Below are 24,211 nucleotides of genomic sequence, written 5' to 3' on the forward strand. Positions count from 1 at the left end.
TGTCATTGTTGTGGGGCCCAAAGCAGTTGCCTCATAGTCACAACTATCCCAGTTTAAATTCCTTTGTCCTTTGAAGTTTTAGTCCTGTGCTGTGTCCCAATATCTCAGTGTGAAGTGCTGGTACTATTGCTGCCCAGCTCTGTCTTGTTGTGTATAGATAACTTACCTACAGACCCTGTGTTTACATGTAAATAACCAGCATTCATATGTAAATAGAGGCAGCATTCATAAGTAAATAGCTGCGGCCAGTGGCTTCGATATGTAAATAAAGGTGGCATCATTCCCCCCTTTATCACATGCCGACCGCAATACGTACAGTATCTCACAAAAGTGAGTACGCCCCTCACATTTTTGTAAATATTTTATTATAGGCGTGTTTGGGGTCGTTATCATGTTGGGATACTGCCCTGCGGCCCTGTCTCTGAAGGGAAAGGATCATGCTCTGCTTCAGTATTTCACAGTACATGTTGGCATTCATGGTTCCCTCAATGAAATGTAGCTCCCCAGTGCTGGCAGCACTCATGCAGCCCCAGACTATGACACTCCCACCACCATGCTTAACTGTAGGAAAGACACACTTGTCTTTGTACTCCTCACCTGGTTGCCGCCACACACGCTTGACACCATCTGAAGCAAATAAGTTTATCTTGGTCTCATCAGACCAGAGGACATGGTTCCAGTAATCCATCTCCTTAGTCTGCTTGTCTTCAGCAAACTGTTTGCGGGCTTTCTTGTGCATCATCTTTAGAAGAGGCTTCCTTATGGAACGACAGCCATGCAGACCAATTTGATGCAGCGTGCGGCGTATGGTCTGAGCACTGACAGGCTGACCCCCCCTTCAACCTCTGCAGCAATGCTGGCAGCACTCATATTTCTATTTTCCAAACACAACCTCTTGACATGACGCTGAGCATGTGTACTCAGTTTTTTTGGTCAACCATGGCGAGGCCTGTTCTGAGTGGAACCTGTCCTGCTAAACCGCTGTATGGACTTGGCCACTGTGCTGCAGCTCAGTTTCAGTGTCTTGGTAATCTTCTTACAGCCTAGGTCATCTTTATGTAGAGCAACAATTATTTTTCTCAGATCTTCAGAGAGTTCTTTGCCACGAGGTGTCATGTTGAACTTCCAGTGACCAGTATGAGAGAGTGAGAGCGATAACACCAAATTTAACAGACCTGCTCCCCGTTCACACTCCAGACCTTGAAACACTAACGAGTCACATGACACCGGGGAGGGAAAATGGCTAATTGGGCCCAGTTTAGACATTTTTACTTTTGGGGTGTACTCACTTTTGTTGCCAGCAGTTTAGACATTAATGGCTGTGTGTTGAGTTATTTTGAGGGGACAGCAAATTTACACTGTTATACAAGCTGTGCACTCACTACTTTAAATTGTAGAAAAGTGTCATTTCTTCAGTGTTGTCAGGTGAAAAAATTGAATAAAATATTTACAAAAATGTGAGGGGCGTACTCACTTTTGAGAGATACTGTATATATACAGTTGTGCTCATAAGTTTACATCAGTGGTGTCTCCAGCTTTCATATTTGGGGGGGGGCACATGGGGGGGGTGGAGGGACAAAAGTAGGGGGCCAACTTTAAAATGCAATTATAAATATATCCTGGGGCCCTTTACTTCTGTTGCAGGGCCCTTTATTACGATCCTGCAATGGGACCCTTTCACATGTGCTGAAGTGAGCCCCCTTCTTACTGTATTGGGGTCCCCCAGGGTGGCAGAAAACAAGAGATATGTCACCAGCACACAAGGAAAATATAAGGGTCCAAACCAGTGGGAAAACTACCAGGGTTACAAAGGTAGCACTTGCGACTGGGCCCTGGCGTTCTGCCACTGTGGGGTTCCCCATCCTCCTCTTGCTGTCCTGCCCCTGCTATTGACAGTGCTGGTCTGGCTTCTGTGTCCTTGACAGTGGTGGCAGTCTATTATGACCTAGTGCTGGTGACATTATGGGTACAAGCAGGGAAAGGCTGGCACTATTGGTTGTAGAGAGCTGAGCCACCAGCTGGTCACCTAGCAGCAGTAATGCTGTATAACCTTCTCTGTGGACATGCCGATCGGGCTGTGATCCAGGTGATGTTCCCAGTCAGATCTAATAAACACAGTATTTATTAGAATCAAGAGTACAACCACATATATCTCTACACTGCGTGTGTAAATATATATATATATATATATATATATATTCAACCGTATGTTCAGCAGCCATGTGGGCTCCATGCCAGTAAGGTATGGGCTTTGATCAGATCATATTTAACATTAGATTTGACTAGGAGCATCACCTGGATTGCATCCCAATAAGCATGTCAAAGAAGGCTCCACTGCTGCTGAGTAAGGATGAGCTCCGGCGTGTTCGCACAGCCCACGTGCAGAGCCCGCCAGGAAGTCGGCACTGCACTGCGCTAATCACAGGCAGTGAGACATTGTCCCAATGCGCGGCTGCAGAGATCGGGAAATGTCTCACTGCCTGTGATTAGCACAGCGCATTGCCGACTTCCTGGCGGGCTCTGCACGTGGGCTGTGCGAACACGCCAGAGCTCATCCTTACTGCTGAGCAACCTGCAGGGAGCTCAACCGTATAAAACCATTAGAAATGGGCTCAGGCGTGTTTGAAATCCCATGTGACTGATCCCACCAGGAAACCAACACTCCACATGGCTAATCACAGGCAGTGAGACATTTCCTGATCTGTGCAGCTGCGAACCGGGAAATGTCTCACTGCCTGTGATTAGCCGCATGGAGTGTCGGTTTCCTGGTGGGATCAGTCACATGGGATTTTAAACACACCGAGTCCATTTCTGACAAACAATTGTGCTGACCCTCCTGTGCATGAGCCCATCAGCCCCATAAAGGGTACTGGGTTCTAATGTGCTGCTGTCACTGCCATGGAGATAGAGACCAGCGCTGTCAATAGCCAGGACAGGACAGCAACCCTGGTAGATAGTTTGAATCTTGGCCGGTTCATCAGGAACTGGCTGACATTTGAACCATTAATGAACAGACTGAATGTACCAAGTTGATCGATCGACTTGGGTACAACCAGCCTGCTGGATACTCTATTGATTATCATTAGCGGTTGCTATAGCTGCTAGTGATAATCACTGTTTGTCGGGAGAATTGCTGGGTGGGACTGTGTTGATGGGGGAATCATGCACATTTCTTTCCTGCAATCTGTGGTTGCAGGAAAGAAATTTGTACCGGTGTTGTGACAAACTGCTCAACCTGGCAGAATCTGCAAGCCGCGTCACTTCCTGTGATGTATAATCAGCTGTATGGGCAAATCGCCTGCACTGCACATACGCAACATCATACCTGCCTTCAGTGGCTGACGTCATTACACAGACGAATATGCCTTGCAGAATGCTTGACCGCCTACTGCGAATGCGCACACCAGAAATCAGCAACCGCTTATGAAAATTACATTGTATGGCTGGCAAAATGCTCGACTGACTACTGCGCATGTGCACAGCAAAAAGCACATAACCCTTACGAAAATTACGTTGTTAAGAATACCTAAAAAAAAAAAAAAAATAGCTAACTGCGTCTGTGTGCACTCTAACAAATGATTTACTGCATATCACATTCTCAAACAACAAGGATGTTAATTTTGTGACATGTATTATAAATTGTTGTTGTTTGATAATGTGATATGCAGTCAATCATATGCAGTCTATTACCAGCCTAACTGAAACTGAAAGTTTGTGAAGGTCTTGGAAGAACAGAAGGGGGAGGGAGACAGATGGGGGAGAGAAGGGAGATAGGGACAGTTCATTGATCACAGTGTACTGCAGTGTGCACTCACCCATGGATCCAGGCTCAGACAGGAATCATTGACACAACCAGGAATCTTCTGCAGCTGCTGATTTTCATATTTCCAGCCCACACATCCCCTCTCTTTGAGGCATAGCTGCACGATGGGGATCGTGTGGGCGGGACTGGAAGATACAGAAGGGACAGAGGTGGGAGGAGGAGGAGCTGTATTCCTCTCTGCTCTCCTGTTCTGTGAGGGGAGTGGGGGGGGGGGGGGTGGTTGGTCTGTGTCACAGTGTCATCATAGACACGTGGCTTAGCCTTAGAACTTACTGGCTGATTCTTCTGTCCTACGGACGGGAGAAATCAGTCTGTTTTTTCAAGCTGTCACTGAGATCATGGGAGGCTCCCTCCCTGCCATTGAGGATACAGGGGGAGGGAGCAGATCGGGCGGCCGTGGCTGTTCAAGCTCCGCTCGTATTATACAGAGTGTCAGTGAGTAGAGGGAGGGGGAGAATACCCCGCAGGAGCTGACACAGGGACGCTGTCAGGAGAGCCTGACTTATTCCAGCCAGAGCAATGTGTGGGGCCACAGGTACCCACCCCAAATACAAGCCATAAGTCCTTTTAATTGGGGGGGTGCAGAATAATGTTGGGGGGTCAGGACCCCCTAGTGGCCCCACCCTAGTGACGCCACTGGTTTACATACCCTGGCAGAATCTCTTGGGCAATTTTCAGAGAATATGAATGATAACACAAAAACTTTTCTTTCACTCATGATTAATGTTTGGCTGAAGCCATTTATTATCAAATAACTGTTTTTACTCTTTTTAAATCATAATGACAAAGGAAACTAGTCGATGACCCTGATCAAAAGTTTACATACCCCAGTTCTTAATACCCTGTATTGCCCCCTTTAACATCAATGACAGCTTGAAGTCTTTTGTGGTATTTGTGGATGAGGCTCTTTATCTTCTCAGATGGTATAGATGCCCATTTCTCTTGGCAAAAAGCCTCCAGTTTCTGTAAATTCTTGGGCTGTCTTGCATGAACTGCACGTTTGAGATCTCCCCAGAGTGGCTCAATGATATTGAGATCAGGAGACTGAGATGGCCACTCCAGAACCTTTATTCTGCTGTAGCCAATGACAGGTCGACTTGGCCTTGTGTTTTGGATCATTGTCATGTTGGAATGTCCAAGTACGTCCCAGGCGCAGCTTCCTGGCTGATGAATGCAATGTTCCATAGACAGACAATGAGATCTAATGTGAGAACGAAGGTTGAGGTAGTGTCTCAGTCCCAAATTAGTATGTACAACACAGAAAAAAAAAACATTTTTGCCCACGGGACTTTTAAAGAGTCACACCTCAGACAGTAGATGTAAAAATATGAAAAATGTATTATCATACATTTAAAAACATGTGTACCACAATAATAAAGAAGACATAAATGATGAACACGAATGGTGCTGCATAGAGTTCATATGAAAAAATTAGATTTCCGGACCTGAAGGCACCATATAGATACCCCAATCGATCTAGAGCTGCTGCGGGACTGATCCGTACGCATTTCGCAAGGTAATTCTCGCATTCCTCAGGAGAGGTGCAGGTAGGTATCTTGAGATAAAAATGGATCAATGGATGATAATAATAACGAAAAAAAATTAAATTGTAAAAATGAAAAGGGAGGAAGGGGTGGTTGGGGGAAGGGGAAAAGGCAGGAGGAGAGCCATATATGTATGGGTATATCTCAATATCTGTAACTTACAAGTAGTGTCAAATGCTGGTCAACTCTGGATAAAGAAGGCAAGCTTATGTGTATCAATATATATGGTAACATACAGAGGGTCTCTCCCGGGCATGTCCAGAAGTCAACTCCTTTTCCCCATGGGAGCTGTGAAGGGGCAGGGAGATGGTAACAACGTGGTGTGTTCACAGATCTGATATCCTGGTGGTCAATGTAAATGCAACCAAAGGAAGGAAAAAAACCCGCCACACACCTGGAAACATAATGGTGTTGTTTAATATATGGGTAAAAAATGTGCTAATGACAAGGAGGAAAAATCGGTGAAGTGATAAAAAAAGTGTATGTGTCACCAATAAGGATAGAAAAATCCCAATATGTGATAAAATAAATACAACAATGATGGGGATAGCTTGATAATAAAGAGGCAACCAATCAGGCATGTATAGGATAGTAGTAATGGGACATAATAAGTGTAGCAAACACTATATACCTATTAAACCAATACCCGTGTACGTAAGTTGTACATATATATATATATATATATATGTGGTAGTAGTATATCATTAATCTACCATATGTGTATATATATATATATAGATATATATATATATATATATATATCTATATATATATATATATATATAAATTGTACCAAAAGGATACTAAAATGAAAAGCAATTTGAAAGAGTTTAGTAAAGCTGATGTGTTCCTGACAGAGCACACTAGCCCTGTCTTAGGATGCTGCAGACAATTTCCCAAATCTGTTAGTTCTTTTAGGCTCAATTTTGGTCTCATCACTCCAAATGACTTTGTGCCAGAAGGTTTGAGGCTTGTCTCTGTGCTGTTTGGCGTATTGTAAGCGGGATACTGTGTGGCATTTGCGTAGTAATGGCTTTCTTCTGGCGACTCGACCATGCAGCCTATCTTTCTTCAAGTGCCTCCTTATTGTGCTTCTTGAAACAGCCACACCAGATGTTTTCAGAGAGTCCTGTATTTCACCTCTAGTTATTTGTGGGTTTTTTTGCATCCCGAACAATTTTTCTGGCAGTTTTGGCTGAAATTTTAGTTGGTCTACCTGACCATGGTTTGGTTTCAACAGAACCCCTCATTTTCCACTTCTTGATTAGAGTTTGATCACTGCTGATTGGCATTCTCAATTCCTTGAAAATCTTTTTATATCCCTTTCCTGTTTTATACAGTTCAACTACCTTTTCCCACAGATCCTTTGACAATTCTTTTGCTTTCCCCATGACTAAGAATCCAGAAACATCAGTGCAGCACTGGATGAAAGATGCAAGGGTCTGTCAGGAGTCCAAAAACGCATTGAACTTTTACACACACATTCTAATTACAAGTAACAGATCACAGGTGAGGATGGTTACCTTTAATAGCCTTTAAAAACCCTTTGTGTCAACTTGTGTGCATGTTATCAGGCCAAAATCACCAGGGTATGTAAACTTTTGATCAGGGTCATTTTGTTGTCATTGTGATTTAAAAAAGACTAAACACAGTTGATTGGTAATAAATGGCTTCAGCCAAACACTAACCACGAGTGAAAGAAATGTTTTTCTGTTATCATTCATATTCTCAGAAAAATGGCCAAGAAATCATAAATTCTGCCAGGGTTTGTAAGCTTATGAGCACAACTGTATATATATATATATATATATATATATATATATATATATATATATATATATAAATTGTAACAAAAGGATACCAAAATGAAAAGCAATTTAAAAGAGTTTAGTAAAGCTGATGTGCTCCTGACAGAGCATACTAGCCCTGTCTTAGCATCCTGCAGACAATTTCCCGAATCTGTTAGTTCTTTTAGGCTCAGATAACTGTTAATAAAAACCTTCCATACCACAGAGACCATCAGACTGCAATTAAAACATTCATGCGCGACAGACGAGCTGAGAACTAATTAAGCTGCCTTGTGTCAAAAACAAAGAACGGGATTTTAATTCTTAATAGGAACTCACACTGTATCTGGAGTAGGGAATATTTTGGACAGGGTCGCCTGGATGCCGTTAATGAGCTGGTCGGTATTCTGCGCACTCAGAGTCAGCTGGAAACTCCCTTTCTCTGTCTCAATAAGTATCTGCAAAAAGGGGAAAATACATGACCAAATCATTAAAAATATTAAACAAGTTCCAATGTCAGGACAAACTACTTTCCATGCAACCCAAAGGAAGAGTTCTACAATCTTATGACACAAATCTTTGGTAGACAAATAGTGGTTAATTCTTATACAGTATGTATCTTGTAGCATATACAGAGTTATACAGAGTATATGGGACCACTATGGAAGCACCTGCCCCCCTCTGAGAAATTAGCTGTGGGTGAGCGGTGGGTTAGTCAGTGGGTGAGTGAGCGGGAGGCTCGGCAGGCGGGCAGGCGGGTGGGTGAGTGAGTGGGTGACTCAGTGGGCAGCTCATGGGTTAGTGCGCGGCTCGGTGGCCTGGTGAGTGAGTGGGTGGGCAGCTCGGCAGGTGAGCGGGCGGCTGGCCAATCGGCGGCAAGTGACAATCCGCAACGTGTGGCAAATGACGTGGCAAGTGACAATCTGCATCTGGTGGCAGGTGACGTGACAAGTGACAATCCGCAACGCGTGGCAGGGGATGTGGCAAGTGACAATCAGCAACATGTAGCAAGTGACATGGCAAGTGACAATCGGCAACGTGTGGCAGGTGACGTGGTAAGTGACAATCGGCAACGTGTGGCAGGTGACCTGGCAAGTGACAATCCGCAATGTGTGGCAGGTGACGTGGCAAGTAACAATCTGCATCTGGTAACAAGCGACGTGGCAAGTGACAATGCACAGCGTGTGGCAGGTGACGTGGCAAGTGACAATCCGCAACATGTGGCAGGTGATGTGGCAAATGACAATCTGCAACTTGTGGCAGGCGACGTGGCAAGTGACAATATGCATCTGGTGACAAGCGACATGGCAAGTGACAATGTGCAACTTGTGGCAGGTGACGTGGCAAGTGACAATCTGCATCTTGTGACAGGCGACGTGGCAAGTGACAATACGCAACTTGTGGCAGGTGACGTGGCAAGTGACAATCTGCATCTGGTGACAGGACTTGGCAAGTGACAATCTGCAACTTGTGGCAGGCAACGTGGCAAGTGACAATATGCAACTTCTGGAAGGTGACGTGGCAAGTGACAATCCGCATTTGGTGGCAGGCGACAGTGGCAAGTGACACACTTGGGGCTCCCACTGATTCTGCATTATGGTGAGTTGAACTATTTCATTTTATATAACAATGTAATAACAGAAATAATGTGCTTCAATCATCCTGACACCAAAACAACCATGGTGCCAGGATGATTAAAGCACCAACACCAGCCATTTCCCCGATAAATTGCCTGAATAAAACCTTATTTTCTGGCAGTGCCCCTCCCGAGACTAGATCCGCCCCTGAATGCCACCTACAGTGGGGACGGAAAGTATTCAGACCCCCTTAAATTTTTCACTCTTTGTTATATTGCAGCCATTTGCTAAAATCATTTAAGTTCACCCCATATTGACAGAAAAAAACAGAATTGTTGACATTTTTGCAGATTTATTAAAAAAGAAAAACTGAAATATCACATGGTCCTAAGTATTCAGACCCTTTGCTCAGTATTTTTTTTTTTAACAGAAAAGTGTTTATTGATCATTATCAAAGATGATTTGCATTATACAATAAAATCAGTGAAAATATAAATGACAGAGTCAAACAAATGATAAATCAATACATGTTACATTACTGTATAAGACATATTATTCGTCACTGTATTTACACATACTTTCTTATGCATAGAATCTGACATACATTTTTGGTACAAGGGGTGTCTTAGCTTTCTTATTTACCATAGTTTGCTTTCCCCGAAGGATATACTGTCATAGGTACCAACTTTCCTATCCTTTATTAGCCATGAAAACAATCGTAGTGTTTCTAAAGGGGGGGCACCCTCGGGGGGATGAGAGGAATGGGGGAAGACACTGAAGGGAGGGGGGATCTCTCACATCCCTAATAGGGGCTCAACTGTTAGCCCAGGGACCCCAAATCTTTTCAAATTTTTTGGGACATTTACGACTCATATATGTAAGTTTATACAATGGCAGAGTGTTGTCAATAAGTTTTTTCCACTGCCCGACCGTCGGGGGTTCCGGCTGCTTCCATTTAATTAGGATGGCCTTTCTGGCATAGTATGAGGTATAGAAAATCAGCAACCGTTGTAAGTAATAAGAGGATACGCGGGTCAAGACCTATGGTTACATTCCCAATCGAGTTTATATACTGCACCACCTCCCTCCAGAATTGTTGGATGAGGGGACAAGACCACACTACATGAAAGAACGTTCCCACTGCATTATTGCATTTGGGGCATTTTTTAGAATGATTGGGATATATTCTAGCAAGCCTCTGGGGGGTATAGTAGGCCCTGTGGAGGAATTTCAGCTGAATGTACCTGTCCCTGACGGATATCATTAAAGGTATGTATTGTTGAACTTCATCTTCCCAATCATCATCCATCAGGGAGGGCCAGGGGCGGATCCAGGGGGGGGCAACGGGGCAATTGCCTCCTCCGAGAATGTGGGTGACACTGACTGGGTGGGCAGGCATCGCTGTGGGTGAGAGAGCCGGCGGGCGGCTCCACGACTGAGAGCACGGGCGGCTCCGTTGGTGAGCAGCTGTGCGGCTCAGTGTGAGCGGCTGCTGGACAATCAGGGAGCGGGCGGGCGGGGGAGCAGAGAGAGATAACATCATCTCTCACCACCCAGCGCCGTCCTGCATCCCTGCAGTTCCGCCCTCACTGTAGAATGTACAGGCAGCCGCGGCAGCAGAGAGATTACATCATCTCTCTGCTGCCCCTGGGGCGGATGCAGCGCTGACACATCAGGATGAACCCTTTGTTCGCTCTGCTCCCATCGCTCTCCCAGCGGCAGCAGCCAGCCCATTCCTCCCTGCCCAGCACTGATGACATGGGGGTCACTAGTTGAATAAGCCTGACTGTGGGACACAGCAGACAATTATAGCAGGCAAGTGACAATCCGCAACGTGTGGCATGGGACGTGGCAAGTGACAATCTGCAACGTGTGGCATGGGACGTGGCAAGTGACAATCAGCAATGTGTGGCATGGGACGTGGCAAGTGACAATCCGCAACGTGTGGCATAGGACGTGGCATGTGACAATCTGCAACATGTGGCATGGGACGTGGCAAGTGACAATCAGCAACGTGTGGCATGGGACGTGGCAAGTGACAATCCGCAACGTGTGACATAGGACGTGGCATGTGACAATCTGCAACATGTGGCATGGGACGTGGCAAGTGACAATCTGCAACGTGTGGCATGGGACGTGGCAAGTGACAATCCGCAACGTGTGGCATGGGACATGGCAAGTGACAATCTGCAACGTGTGGCATGGGACGTGGCAAGTGACAATCTGCAACGTGTGGCATGGGACGTGGCAAGTGACAATCCGCAACGTGTGGCATGGGACGTGGCAAATGACAATCTGTAACGTGTGGCATGGGACGTGGCAAGTGACAATCCGCAACGTGTGGCATGGGACGTGGCAAGTGACAATCCGCATCTACTGACAGGTGACGTGCCAAGTGACAATCCGCAACGTGTGGCAGGTGACAGTGGCAAGTGACACGCTCGGGGCTCCCACTGATTCTATGGTAATTTTTTATAACCATGTAATAATAGTAATAATGAGCTTCAATCATCCTGACACCATAACAACCATGGTGCTGTGATGATTGAAGCGCCAACACCAGCCATTTCCCCGTTAAATTTACCCCAAAAAAAGTATTTTCTGGCAGTGCCCCTCCCGAGACTAGGCTTTGGATCCGCCACTGGGGAGGGCACATCCACCTTTCATTTGTTAAAAAGCTGAGTTCCCCGACCGTCAGTCCCACAGGACATCCGGAGGTACAGGGAGGAGAGGATACGGTCCGCATTGGTCGAAATAAGAAAGCGCTCCACCATGTGTGACTCCAAGCGAACATCATTGGGAAATTGGGCTTGTATGGCATGTCGCAGTTGTAGATAGCGAAAAAACATCTTTGCTGGAAGTTGGAAGGTGTCTCTTAGCTCATCGTATGTCAGCAGTCTGCAAGCTGGCATAATATGCTGTATAATTTTAATTTCATATCTCGCCCAGATAGCCGGGTCAGGGATAGACAAGAGATGAGGTAGCCTAGGATTGCCCCACAGTGGTGTATAAGGGGCGATAACATCAGGTGGGTTAAGTTTAGCTGTCAGTTGTTCCCAAACTTTAATCGTGGTGCACATAGGAACCGTCAACCCAGCTTGTGCCCTCTGACCCCTGAACACCAGGTTACTCAGTGCCGAATATGACCCCAGGATGGCTGCCTCTAAGTTACCAGCATACTGTAACCAGCACCGCTGCCCAGTAGTATTGCCTAAAGCACGGGAGCGCCAGTCCCCCTGCAGAGAGGGGAAGCTGTAAAACAGTTTTAGCCACCCTAGGGGTCAGTCCGGCCCAAATGAATGAGTTAATCACCTTGTCTAGTTTTAGAAAAAAGGAGTTGGGGATGGGGACTGGGGTATTCCTGAAGACATAAAGAAACTTGGGAAGGAACGTCATTTTAAGAAGGTTGATCCTACCTACTGGAGTCAAAAGAAGCAATTTCCAAGTCAATCATCGCCGTATGAGTTCCTGTAGGACAGGATAAACATTATCCGTTAGGTAGCAGGAAGGGTCCTTTTGTAATTCAATGCCCAAATATCTGAATTTAGTGACTGGTTGTAATGGTATATGGGAAGGAGGGACAGGGGGTGACGAGGTTAGTGAGAATAGTATGGATTTAGACCAATTAATACGTATCCTGCAGAAGGATCCGAACCGGTCAATAATTCGCAGGGCCTCCTCCAGGGAATTTGAAGCATTAGGGAGATAAAGAAGGGTATCATCCGCGTAAAGGGAGATCTGTTCCCTCTACGGGCCCACCTCTATTCCCTTTGCGGTCGTAGCCGGCCTAATGAGAATGGCCAGGGGTTCGATTGCTAGGGCAAACAATCCCGGAGACAGTGGGCAACCTTGTCTAGTTCCTCTGCAGAGATTAAAGGGGGATGAGAGTGCCTTTGCTCAGTATTTAGTAGAAGCACCCTTTTGATCTAATACAGCCATGAGTCTTTTTGGGAAAGATGCAACAAGTTTTTCACACCTGGATTTGGGGATCCTCTGCCATTCCTCCTTGCAGATCCTCTCCAGTTCTGTCAGCTTGGATGGTAAACGTTGGTGAACAGCCATTTTTAGGTCTCTCCAGAGATGCTCAATTGGGTTTAAGTCAGGGCTCTGGCTGGGCCATTCAAGAACAGTCACGGAGTTGTTGTGAAGCCACTCCTTTGTTATTTTAGCTGTGTGCTTAGGGTCATTGTCTTGTTGTAAGGTAAACCTTCGGCCCAGTCTGAGGTCCTGAGCACTCTGGAGAAGGTTTTGGTCCAGGATATCCCTGTACTTGCCCGCATTCATCTTTCCCTTGATTGCAACCAGTCATCCTGTCCCTGCAGCTGAAAAACACCCCCACAGCATGATGCTGCCACCACCATGCTTCACTGTTGGGACTGTATTGGACAGGTGATGAGCAGTGCCTGGTTTTCTCCAGACATACCGCTTAGAATTAAGGCCAAAAAGTTCTATCTTGGTCTCATCAGACCAGAGAATCTTATTTCTCACCATCTTGGAGTCCTTCAGGTGTTTTTTAGCAAACTCCATGCGGGCTTTCATGTGTCTTGCACTGAGGAGAGGCTTTCGTCGGGCCACTCTGCCATAAAGCCCCAACTGGTGGAGGGCTGCAGTGATGGTTGACTTTCTACAACTTTCTCCCATCTCCCGACTGCATCTCTGCAGCTCAGCCACAGTGATCTTTGGGTTCTTCTTTACCTCTCTCACCAAGGCTCTTCTCCCACCGATAGCTCAGTTTGGCCGGACGGCCAGCTCTAGGAAGGGTTCTGGTCATCCCAAACGTCTTCCATTTAAGGATTATGGAGGCCACTGTGCTTTTAGGAACCTTAAGTGCAGCAGATTTTTTTTGTAACCTTGGCCAGATCTGTGCCTTGCCACAATTCTGTCTCTGAGCTCTTCAGGCAGTTCCTTTGACCTCATGATTCTCATTTGCTCTGACATGCACTGTGAGCTGTAAGGTCTTATATAGACAGGTGTGTGGCTTTCATAATCAAGTCCAATCAGTATAATCAAACACAGCTGGACTCAAATGAAGGTGTAGAACCATCTCAAGGATGATCAGAAGAAATGGACAGCACCTGAGTTAAATATATGAGTGTCACAGCAAAGGGTCTGAATCAGTGTATTTAGGTTTTGTGCTGCCCTAGGCCTGACTTATCTCACGCCCCCTCATTTAAATATGACCCACCCCTTCCTGTCAAGGCCACACCCCTTCCTATTTAAGACACGCCCTGTAAACCACACCCCTTCCTCTTTCAATTGATGGGCACAGTGGTTGTGTTTGATGGGCACAGTGGCAGCATTTGATGGGAACAGTGGAGGCATTTGTTAGAAAAGTGGTGGCAATTGATGGGCACAGTGGCAGCAATTAATGGGCACAGTGGCTGCAATTAATGTGCACAGTGGCTGCGTTTGATGGCACAGTGGTGGCAATTGATGGGCACAGTGGCTGCGTTTTATGGGCACAGTGGCTGCGTTTGATGGCACAGTGGTGGCAATTGATGGTCACAGTGGCCTCGTTTGATGGGCACAGTGGCTGTGTTTGATGGGCAAAATGGCTACGTTTGATGTGCACAGTGGTGACAATTGATGGGCATAGTGGTGCGTTTGATGTGCACAGTGGCAGCTATTGATGGGCACAGTGGCTGTGTTTGGGGGCACAGTGGCTGTGTTTGGGAGCACAGTGGCTGCGTTTGGGAGCACAGTGGCTGCGTTTGGGGGCACAGTGGTGCGTTTGGGGGCACAGTGGTTGTGTTTGGGGGCACAGTAGCTGCGTTTGGGGGCACAGTGGCTGCGTTTGGGGGCACAGTGGTGACAATTGATGGGCATAGTGGTGCGTTTGATGTGCACAGTGGCAGCTATTGATGGGCACAGTGGCTGTGTTTGGGGGCATAGTGGCTGCGTTTGGGGGCACAGTAGCTGCGTTTGGGGGCACAGTGGCTGTGTTTGGGGGCACAGTGGCTGCGTTTGGGGGCACAGTGGCTGTGTTTGGGGGTAGAGTGGTGACAATTGATGGGCATAGTGGTGCGTTTGATGTGCACAGTGGCAGCTATTGATGGGCACAGTGGCTGTGTTTGGGGGCACAGTGGCAGCTATTGATGGGCACAGTAGCTGCGTTGGGGGGCACAGTGGCTGTGTTTGGGGGCACAGTAGCTGCGTTTGGGGGCACAGTGGCTGCATTTGGGGGCACAGTGGCTGCGTTTGGGGGCACAGTAGCTGCCTTTGGGGGCACAGTGGATGCCTTTGGGGGCACAGTGGTGACAATTGATGGGCATAGTGGTGCGTTTGATGTGCACAGTGGCAGCTATTGATGGGTACAGTGGCTGCGTTTGGGGGCACAGTGGCTGTGTTTGGGGGCACAGTAGCTGCATTTGGGGGCACAGTGGCTGCGTTTGGGGGCACAGTGGTGACAATTGATGGGCATAGTGGTGCGTTAGATGTGCACAGTGGCAGCTATTGATGGGCACAGTGGCTGTGTTTGGGGGCACAGTGGCTGCGTTTGGGGGCACAGTAGCTGCCTTTGGGGGCACAGTGGCTGCCTTTGGGGGCACAGTGGTGACAATTGATGGGCATAGTGGTGCGTTTGATGTGCACAGTGGCAGCTATTGATGGGCACAGTGGCTGCGTTTGGGGGCACAGTGGTGACAATTGATGGGCATAGTGGTGCGTTTGATGTGCACAATGGCTGTGTTTGGGGGCACAGTAGCTGCGTTTGGGGGCACAGTGGCTGCGTTTGGGGGCAGAGTGGATGCGTTTTGGGGGCACAGTGGCTGCGTTTGGGGGCAGAGTGGATGCGTTTTGGGGCACAGTGGCTGCCTGGGTTACAGTATACAAGTTTTTAAATCAATTACCTGAGGGTTCCCGCCGTCGTCGTCGTCCTCTCTCTCGCTCCTCCTCCTCCTCTGGTAACCAAAGAGACACATCCCGACTCCCCGAGCTGGACTGCAGAGGTGGGTAGGCGGAGCATTAGGCTCCGCCTCAATCAGTCAAGCTGACAGTCTGTCATGGTCCGTTTTGTGGGGGCGGCCTTCGCTCCCTCCCTCGGCCAAAGTACGTGCCCATACTGTGCCAGTACTGATGAGTGCACAATACATAATAAGGCAAGCCGGCCGCGGGAGGCTGTATCAGAGCGGGAGCTGGCCGCGGGAGGCTGAATCTATTCGGGACGTGGGGAGGACGGGTTGGGGGGGTTTCACGTGGGGGGGCGGCAAAAAGCCGCTGCCCCCCCGCAAAGTGCCGCCCTAGGCCTAGGCCTTGTCGGCCTAGGCCAAGACACAGCACTGGTCTGAATACTTAGGACCATGTGATATTTCAGTTTTTCTTTTAAAAAAATTAAAAATCTGCAAAAATGTCAACAATTCTGTGTTTTTCTGTCAATATGGGGTGCTGTGTGTACATTAATGAGGAAAAAAAATGAACTTAAATGATTTTAGCAAATGGCTGCAATATAATAAAGAGTGAAAAATTTAAGGGGGTCTGAATACTTTCTGTCCCCACTGTATATACACTCACTGGCCACACCTGTTCAATTGCTTGGTAACACAAATTGCTAATCAGCCAATCATATGGCAGCAGCTTAATGTATTTAGGCATCTAGACCAGGGGAAGACAACTTGCTGAAGTTCAAACCGAGCATGAGAATGGGAAAGAATGGGGATATAAGGGACTTTGAACATGGCATGGTTGTTGGTGCCAGACAGACTGGTCTGAGTATATCAAAAACTGCTGATTTACTGGGATTTTTACACACAACCATCTCTAGGGTTTACAGAGAAAAGTCCAAAAAGAGAAAATATCCAGTGAGCGGCAGTTGTGTGGACAAAAATGCCTTGTTGATGTCAGAGGTCGGAGGAGAATGGGCAGACTGGTTCAAGATGATAGAAAGGCAGCAGTAAATCAAATAACCACTCGTTATAACCAAGGAATGCAGGATACCATCTCTGAATGCACAACACATGAAACCTTGAAGCAGAAGACAACACCAGGTGCCACTCCTGTCAGCTAAGAACAGGAAACTGAGGCTACAATTCGCACAGGCTCACCAAAATTGGACAATAGAAGATTAGAAAAACGTTTCCTGGTCTGATGAGTCTCGATTTCAGCTATGACATTCAGATGGTAGGGTCAGAATTTTGCGTAAACAACATGAAAGCATGGATCCATCCTGCCTTGTATCAACAGTTCAGGCTGGTGGTGGTGTAATGGTGTGGGGGATACTTTCTTGGCACTCTTTTGGCCCCTTAGTAAGTGAGCATTGTTAAAATGCAACGGCCTACCTGAGTATTGTTGCTGACCATGTCCATCCATTTATGATTACAGTGTACCTATCTTCTGATAGCAGGATAATGCACCATGTCACAAAGTTCAAATCATCTCAAACTGCTTTCTTGAACATGCCAATGAGTTCACTGTACTCCAATGTCCTCCACAGTCACCAGATCTCAATCCAATAGAGCACCTTTGGAATGCGGTGGAACGGGAGATTCATATCATGGGTGTGCAGCTGACAAATCTGCAGCCACTGCGTGATGTTATCATGTCAATATGGACCAAAAATCTGAGGAATGTTTCCAACACCTTGTTGAATCTATGCCACGAAGAATTAAGACAGTTCTGAAGGCAAAAGGGGGTCCAACCTAGTACTAGCAAGGTGTACCTAATAAAGTGACCGGAGAGTGTGTATCTTCTGTTGTGTCAGAAAAATATTTATTTAGGTTTTATACAGGGTACAGGTCAAAGGTCACTAGAATACACTGAAAAAGTATAGAAAGGCACTTTAATCATGAGAGTCCGAATACACAATTAAATATTTACATTAGCATAGCACTTGCCTACCAACTATTTAGATGAATACCAACCCAGAGGAGCAGAGTAGGAGGGAACGAAAAGGGTAGAAGGGGGAGCAGAAATTAAAGGGGGGGGTAGGAAGGGAAGGAAAGAAGGGGGAAGTAAAAAGGGGAAGGAGGGGACAGGTGGTAGCAGTCAAGACCGCACACAAGTCATTATGAAAAAACCATGCCACAGGTTGGGCCATAACCATCAAGAACATTGGTAGTATGCAGATATTGGTTGTCCTCAGATAGTAATTCCTTCGGCATCTACCCAGTTGGACCAGATTTCATCAAACTTTCTTGGGTAACTGCCACTGGTACATGTCAAACTATGGTTTGGAAGGACCGCATTAACTGCTGATTGTTCCGTATTTAATTGTCATGGAGTGAAGTACATGGTGTAGGTCAGCTTTTCTCAACCATCTTAGAGGAACCCTTAAAATAATTTTTCAGGAGTTGGGGAACCCCTCCTAAAACCAATTCATTGTTGTCAGTGGGAAAAATGTCCCTTAGGTTGGTGGTCAGTGAGAAGAAAGCCCCTCATACAGTTGTGGTCAGAATGCTACCCTTAGATATAGCCAAAAAGATCACTGGGGTCATGCTGCTGACTCTGCCAAGGAACTACTGTATGCAGGCAACATAAAAATGGGAGGTTAATCAGCCACAGTTTAAAGAATCCCTAGCAACCTCTGGAGCAACCCTGGTTCAGCTTAGCTGGCGTAGGTAATCAAAGCAATCAGATTAACTTGACGTCATTTGGTGGCATAATAGTCTTTGAAACATTTTTATCTATCGCAATAATTTATATATGACAAATATTTATTACCTGGTTTAGACTGATTGCTGTGAGAGATCGGATTTCCAGCACGCTGAAAGAACTTTCAATCTAAAGAGAATAAAATGGATACATCAAGGTAAGTATTACAAAGGAACACTGGGTGACGATGAGTAACAAAGATGACTGACCCCAAACTGCACATAAAACAAGTTCCGAATTTTGTGTTAAAAAACAGTTTTTCCCTTTCTTAGTTCATGTTTTCTCTCTCTGTGAGCACATCCTGTAAGCCAGTGGTGGTGCGTCCAGCCACTCCCTTTATCACCAATAGATAAATTCATGCATTGCATGAATCTATCCACGGCCGCCGCTGCCACCCCCTGTTCAGGTTCCAGCCCCTTTTCGGGCGTCTGAATTACAGTGGCGGGGGTGTTTTTGAAGCACCTGATTAGAGCCATAGGCTAAGAGTGGCAGTATTCTATGGGCACAGTGGCTGCATTCGATGGGCACAGTGGCAGCATTTGATGGCACAGTGGGAGCATTTGATGGGCACAGCGGCTGCATTCTATGGGCAGAGTGGCAGTGTTTGATGGCACAGTGGCAGCATTTAATGGGCACAGTGGCAGCGATTGATGGGCACAGTGGCTGTGTTTGATGGGCACAGTGGTGGCGTTTGAGGGGCACAGTGGCTGCATTTGATGGGCACAGTGACTGCATTTGATGGCACAGTGGCTGTGTTTGATGGCACAGTGGCTGCCTTTGATGGACACAGTGAGGCTGCAATTGATGTTTTTTTTTTTTTTAGAATTTTTCAGTTTGTTTGCGCCCCCCAAAAAATTTTGAGCACCAGCCGCCACTGCTGTAAGCACATTGGGGTTGATTTACTAAAGATAAATAGGCCGTTTACTTTGCAAGGAAATTTTCCCTTAGCTTAGTGAATGTAAAATTTCACTTTGCAAAGAATACCCAATCACACACAAAGAAACTATAAAAAAAAAATAAGCATTTTTGGCTTGGACACAATGGAATGATGCAAGTCAGCAGAGCTTCACCTCATTCTCCAGGGGAAAATTACCTTGCAAAGAGAACAGCCTATTTGCCTTTAGTAACTCGATCCCATTGCAATAGGTTGTGCACTCACCAGAAGCAGTCACAGAATGTCAGTTTTACCGCAGTGACAGTGAGGGGCAGAACACGCCAGTGCACTCTGCATTGCAACAACTACAAGCTGTCCAGCTCTGGAGTGTGCAGAAAAAGGTGACCTTGCCCCAGGTGAACTGAGTAAGGCAGGCCATAGCTTATGCAATTTTCTTTCCTGCAACCATGGGTTGCAGGAAAGAAAATCGCTTGATTTCCCCATCAACACAGTCCATAAAAAACAGAATACAGGAGCATGGGATCCACATTATAATAAGAGCAATCATTTATTAGCAAAGAAACATAATACACTTACAGTTAAAATTCTTGTAGATCAGCATGGGTAGTAGAGAGCACTAGAAGGGAACCATAGCAAAGTTGTACTGCAATAGCAGCAGCTCCCGAACTCCTGGCAGGCATTACAGAGACCCAATCTGACATCTATCAAAAGTCTGCCCATAGACGTTGTCTTTTGAGCTGCACTGGATCATCCCAGATCCCTGCTGGGAGAGCACAGGGGAGCCATCCCTGCTGGGAGAGCACAGTGATTATTGCTAGCAGCAATTATTTTATTTTAGGTGTCACATAGCGCCACTTCATTCATGTCCCTGCATAGCACCGTGATGCGTTATGCTGCTGTACGGTGACAATGGGGTACCTTCCAGTGCGCTGTGGAAAAATGCAGGCATGCTGTATTTCTCCGCATTGCACTGCGCGTGACACCAGCTTTGTGGTTTGAACGAGGTGCATAAGAAGCAATTGTTTCCTATGTGCCCCAGAGGTAATTGTCTGCACATAGTGTGAACGAGCTCTTAGGATACACTTTGTTGGTAAGATCTTTTAACATTACTGTACAAGAACACATGCAACAACATATAAATGCTGGGGTTTAGATACTCTTTAATAACATGTGGGTATCTGAGCTGAAATCTTCTCCTAAAGCAATGTTCACACGATAAGAAAATCGTAGGACGAGCGATCGCCCGATTATCTGATCGTTAGTATAATGCTTTTGACAATCGATTCCGACTTTTCAGATGACAAAACCTGAAGGTGTATGCTATAAAATTTTTATCGTACATGAACACAACCTCCAATTTTCCTTTAATCAGAACAGTTTTCAGAAGAGCAAGACTACGCATACTTGGAAACTAAAGAAAACCTTACAAAACAATTCAACACATCACTTGTGGAAGAAATATATTCACCTTTTTTTAATCCTTGCAATAAAAGAAAACAGTACCCATACAGCAAAGGTTTGTGAAACAACAGTAACAGCTAACGTGTTTCACACCTGAACTGGTGCTTAATCATAGCTGAAGTTGTATTCTGTCATACGAGAATTTTCGTAAGTTGAGTAACCTCTTCATTTTCGATATGAGACTAGCAGCCACTGTGCCATCAAATGCAGTCACCGTGCCCAGCAAAAACGGACAATTATTCTTCCGATAATTTGATTGTGTGCACCAGGCTTAAGGATCGAAACACCTAATTTACAACAATTTCTCAATGTGGGATAAAGGGATGAGCATAACTTTAGCAAAGGGCCCCTCCTTAGAAGCAACTAATTGGTGTTATAGGGCAAATACTTAAGCTGATATTAATATAGCATGTATCCCGCAGTCCCCTTGCTATTGGGATACCAAGCTACATGCTTAGTGTGTTAGACTGGTATTAGTTTGGCGGTTAGCACATTTTTTTTTAATTACAGAAATAATTATTAAAAAAATCCAGTAGAAAAACACAGAGTCAGCATTGGACAGCTCCGCATATACAATTTCTTATTGTCTTGCATATAAATGTTCTGGTTACAATTATTGCTCATAACCACATGGGAATTTTCCTTTACCAGCCCTAATCAATGTGCAAAACAGAACACTTGCAAGAAACAAAATTGCTCAATTTTCAGAAATCAAATGCATCAAAGTCAAAATGTTTTAAGAAATCATCAAATATAGTGCATACTGACCTTTGCTGGTAATTTGATGTAAAAAATATAGAATCTCCAGCATGTTGTTACCTGCAGAGAAACACAGCTGAGTGTAAATTAATATAAATAAGCACGCATGCATTTCTACTAATGAACCAGTTACAGAATATAACTTATTGTTCATGAATCTCCTGCACAGAAACAGGTACCAAAAACATGGGTTGCCATGGTAACATTCATCCTCTATTTCGGAAAGGCTTTTAATTGTCTAACATTTTAGAAAAAAAAGACAAAAAAAAAAGCTGAGCCTATAAATAACTGTGCGCACGGTTTATCATCGTGAACAGGAGGCTTCTGACAAGGTTTTTCAAAAGAGCAAACCGCTCCGTTAGACACACAGAGAATTATATGCTAAGCATAATAGTATGTTTTACCACAAACTAAGCAAGCCAACAGAACCCAGTCTACTCCATTTCAAATCTACCATTTTTTGAAGCTGTGAACAAAATGTTGGGTTCTTCATACATAGTATGATGAAGTGGTCAAACTTCTGATCACTTAGGGAACTAACAATTAGGCTTTGAGACTCAATAACTCAACAGGCATATCGATCATTCACTGCATGTTGGGTGGTTGGGTCATCCCATTACTTAAGAAAGCCCATGTCAATCATGTTATGGATTGTCTTCTTCTGGTTCTAGGGCCCCTTCTGACAATTCTGGTGTTCCATCCCAGGCTGCCTGCAACTACAGTCACACCATCACCACCATTGTTTTTTGTAAGTGCAGCAAAGGTTATATAATGTTTGTCCAATTTTTCACAATAATTTCCTGTAGACCTTTATGTTGCTTTAATAGTTTTACAAACACCCATACCACCATTTCCATACTCATGTTTACATCATTTTTCCTCTGCTACACTCCTCTCAAAAGGAGTATACTGTATATCTCAGTCTCCACATCTGGTGTGCGCCCTACAATATTGTCTATCCATAATTTCTCCATTGTCCTCTAAACTCCACCCATACGTCGTATTCAAACCCTACCTCTTGTGTGCTCATCACACTGTTGTCTTCTCATAACTATTTCTAGAATGTCCTCCCTTCTTCGCACTCCTCCCAAATGCATATGTGAAGTTCAAAACCTGCCTTTTTGTGTGTGCCCCAAACTATTCTCTGTCCATACTCACTTCTACATTGTCTACCCTACGTTACATTCCTCCCAAATGCATATGTCAAGTTCAAACCCTGCCTTTTGTATGGGACACATCCACCCATACCCACTCCTATACCTACACTTTTTAAAGGCAAATGTTAGTTCCCAATCCCTAACTTTTTGTGTGCTAATCATAAGGAAAGTAAAGCTGGCCATACACAAGCAGGATTTTGTAATGAACAATCATGCAAACATTTGTACAAAAATTGTACAAAAATTCTCAGTACACTCGATGACTTGATGAATGTAATTTGACAGTACTTTAAAATTTCATTGCTTTTAGAATTTGATTTTGGAACAAATGGACTTTCCCGAGGAAAACCACATACACTGTTAGAAATGTATTTTATTTCAAGAAAAATTTCCCATCTTGCGCCTTCTAATTTTCTGGTCACTTTGACCAAAAACAAACATTGAATTGACCCTACTAGCAACTAAAAAATTGAATGAGGATTCTTAAAATGAAACATTTCAAACAAAATTCTATTAGTGTAGAGCCAGATTTAATAACTGCATTTAGGATGACAAATTACCACAAGTTGTATTGAATGACTGCTACTGCACACCGGGTATATGCAACAATGTATCCAAGTGTACATGAAAACCATAACAATCTCAAAATCTACAAGAGACCAGATATTTCAAAGTGTTTCAATATAAAAAGTTATATCAAAGTCCATAGATTTAGGAAGCATCCCGCAGTTCTGCCAAATGAAGAAAGGAGCTCTCCTATTTATATTGAAAGACAAGACAAATAGAAGAGTGCAAAGTATAGTGTGGCAATTCCTTTAACCAAAAAAAACCTAAAAAAAAACACACTTGTACTTCCGAAATGCTATAAGTACAAGGCTACATTTGTGAGTGTGATATTTTGTTTTTATTCATCTTTGGTTAAAAGAGTTACTACACTGTACTGTGCGCTTTGCTGTTGTTTGCTCTATTTTTTCAGTGTTGTCTGCCTATGCCCCTTCATTGTCTCCTGAAGAAGCCCATAAGGAGGGCATAATGCGTATGGGTGGGAAGAGCCGTTGCCTGTGACGTCACTATTCACTTTAGTATCAGCGTGGTGAGCTGAATACATGCTTGTTTTACACACATTTTTCAATAAGTTTGTAGCAGAGAGCACTATGGTTTCTCCATTTCTATTTTTTGGTATGTTATACGTTTGATTGAGACTCATGAAGTGGAGTAGCTAATTCAGGGATGCTAATTTAGGAGTGTTCCAGTACAATCCTGGGTGGAGTTCACTGAGGCTTTGTGACTCTGTGGTGGGGTCATACCTTGGAGGTGAGCAGGCATTTTATCTGGAGGTGGTGGGCACCGAACACATTGGATATTTTTTAAGGATTGTCACTTACTTGGAACTACACTACGGTGGATTCCTGATATTGGGGACTATTACACTATTGATACTGCATTCATTATTTCAGCTATAGGATTATGTTTATGTCTTATGTTTTAATTGTGATTAAGTTGCACTTATATTTTGTACTTAAGGTGTGAAGAAATGAATGTAAGAATGCTTTCAAAAATATATATTTGTTTATTTTGATCAATTTACAAAATGCAAAGTCAGCAAACACAAGAAAAATCTAA

The 24,211-nt window shown here is 44.9% G+C and overlaps 1 protein-coding gene across 4 annotated transcripts in view; it reads right to left on the reverse strand.

Moving 5' to 3' along the window:
* CARMIL3 (capping protein regulator and myosin 1 linker 3) overlaps positions 1-24,211 on the reverse strand; it is a 150,490-nt gene that overhangs the window by 98,560 nt on the left and 27,719 nt on the right. For all 4 annotated transcript variants that reach the window (XR_012244587.1, XM_073632554.1, XM_073632564.1 and 1 more), the window contains exons 3-5: positions 21,441-21,491; positions 18,386-18,445; positions 7,494-7,612 (exon numbers count right to left, since the gene is read on the reverse strand). Coding sequence is in view for 3 of the 4 variants with exons in the window: in XM_073632554.1 (XP_073488655.1) it covers positions 7,494-7,612; positions 18,386-18,445; positions 21,441-21,491 (230 nt within the window). In the remaining variant the exon portion in view is untranslated. The remainder of the gene's footprint in view (positions 1-7,493; positions 7,613-18,385; positions 18,446-21,440; positions 21,492-24,211) is intronic.

Source organism: Aquarana catesbeiana, linkage group LG01 (genome assembly GCF_042186555.1).
Source record: "Aquarana catesbeiana isolate 2022-GZ linkage group LG01, ASM4218655v1, whole genome shotgun sequence".
NCBI classification, from domain to species: domain Eukaryota; kingdom Metazoa; phylum Chordata; class Amphibia; order Anura; family Ranidae; genus Aquarana; species Aquarana catesbeiana.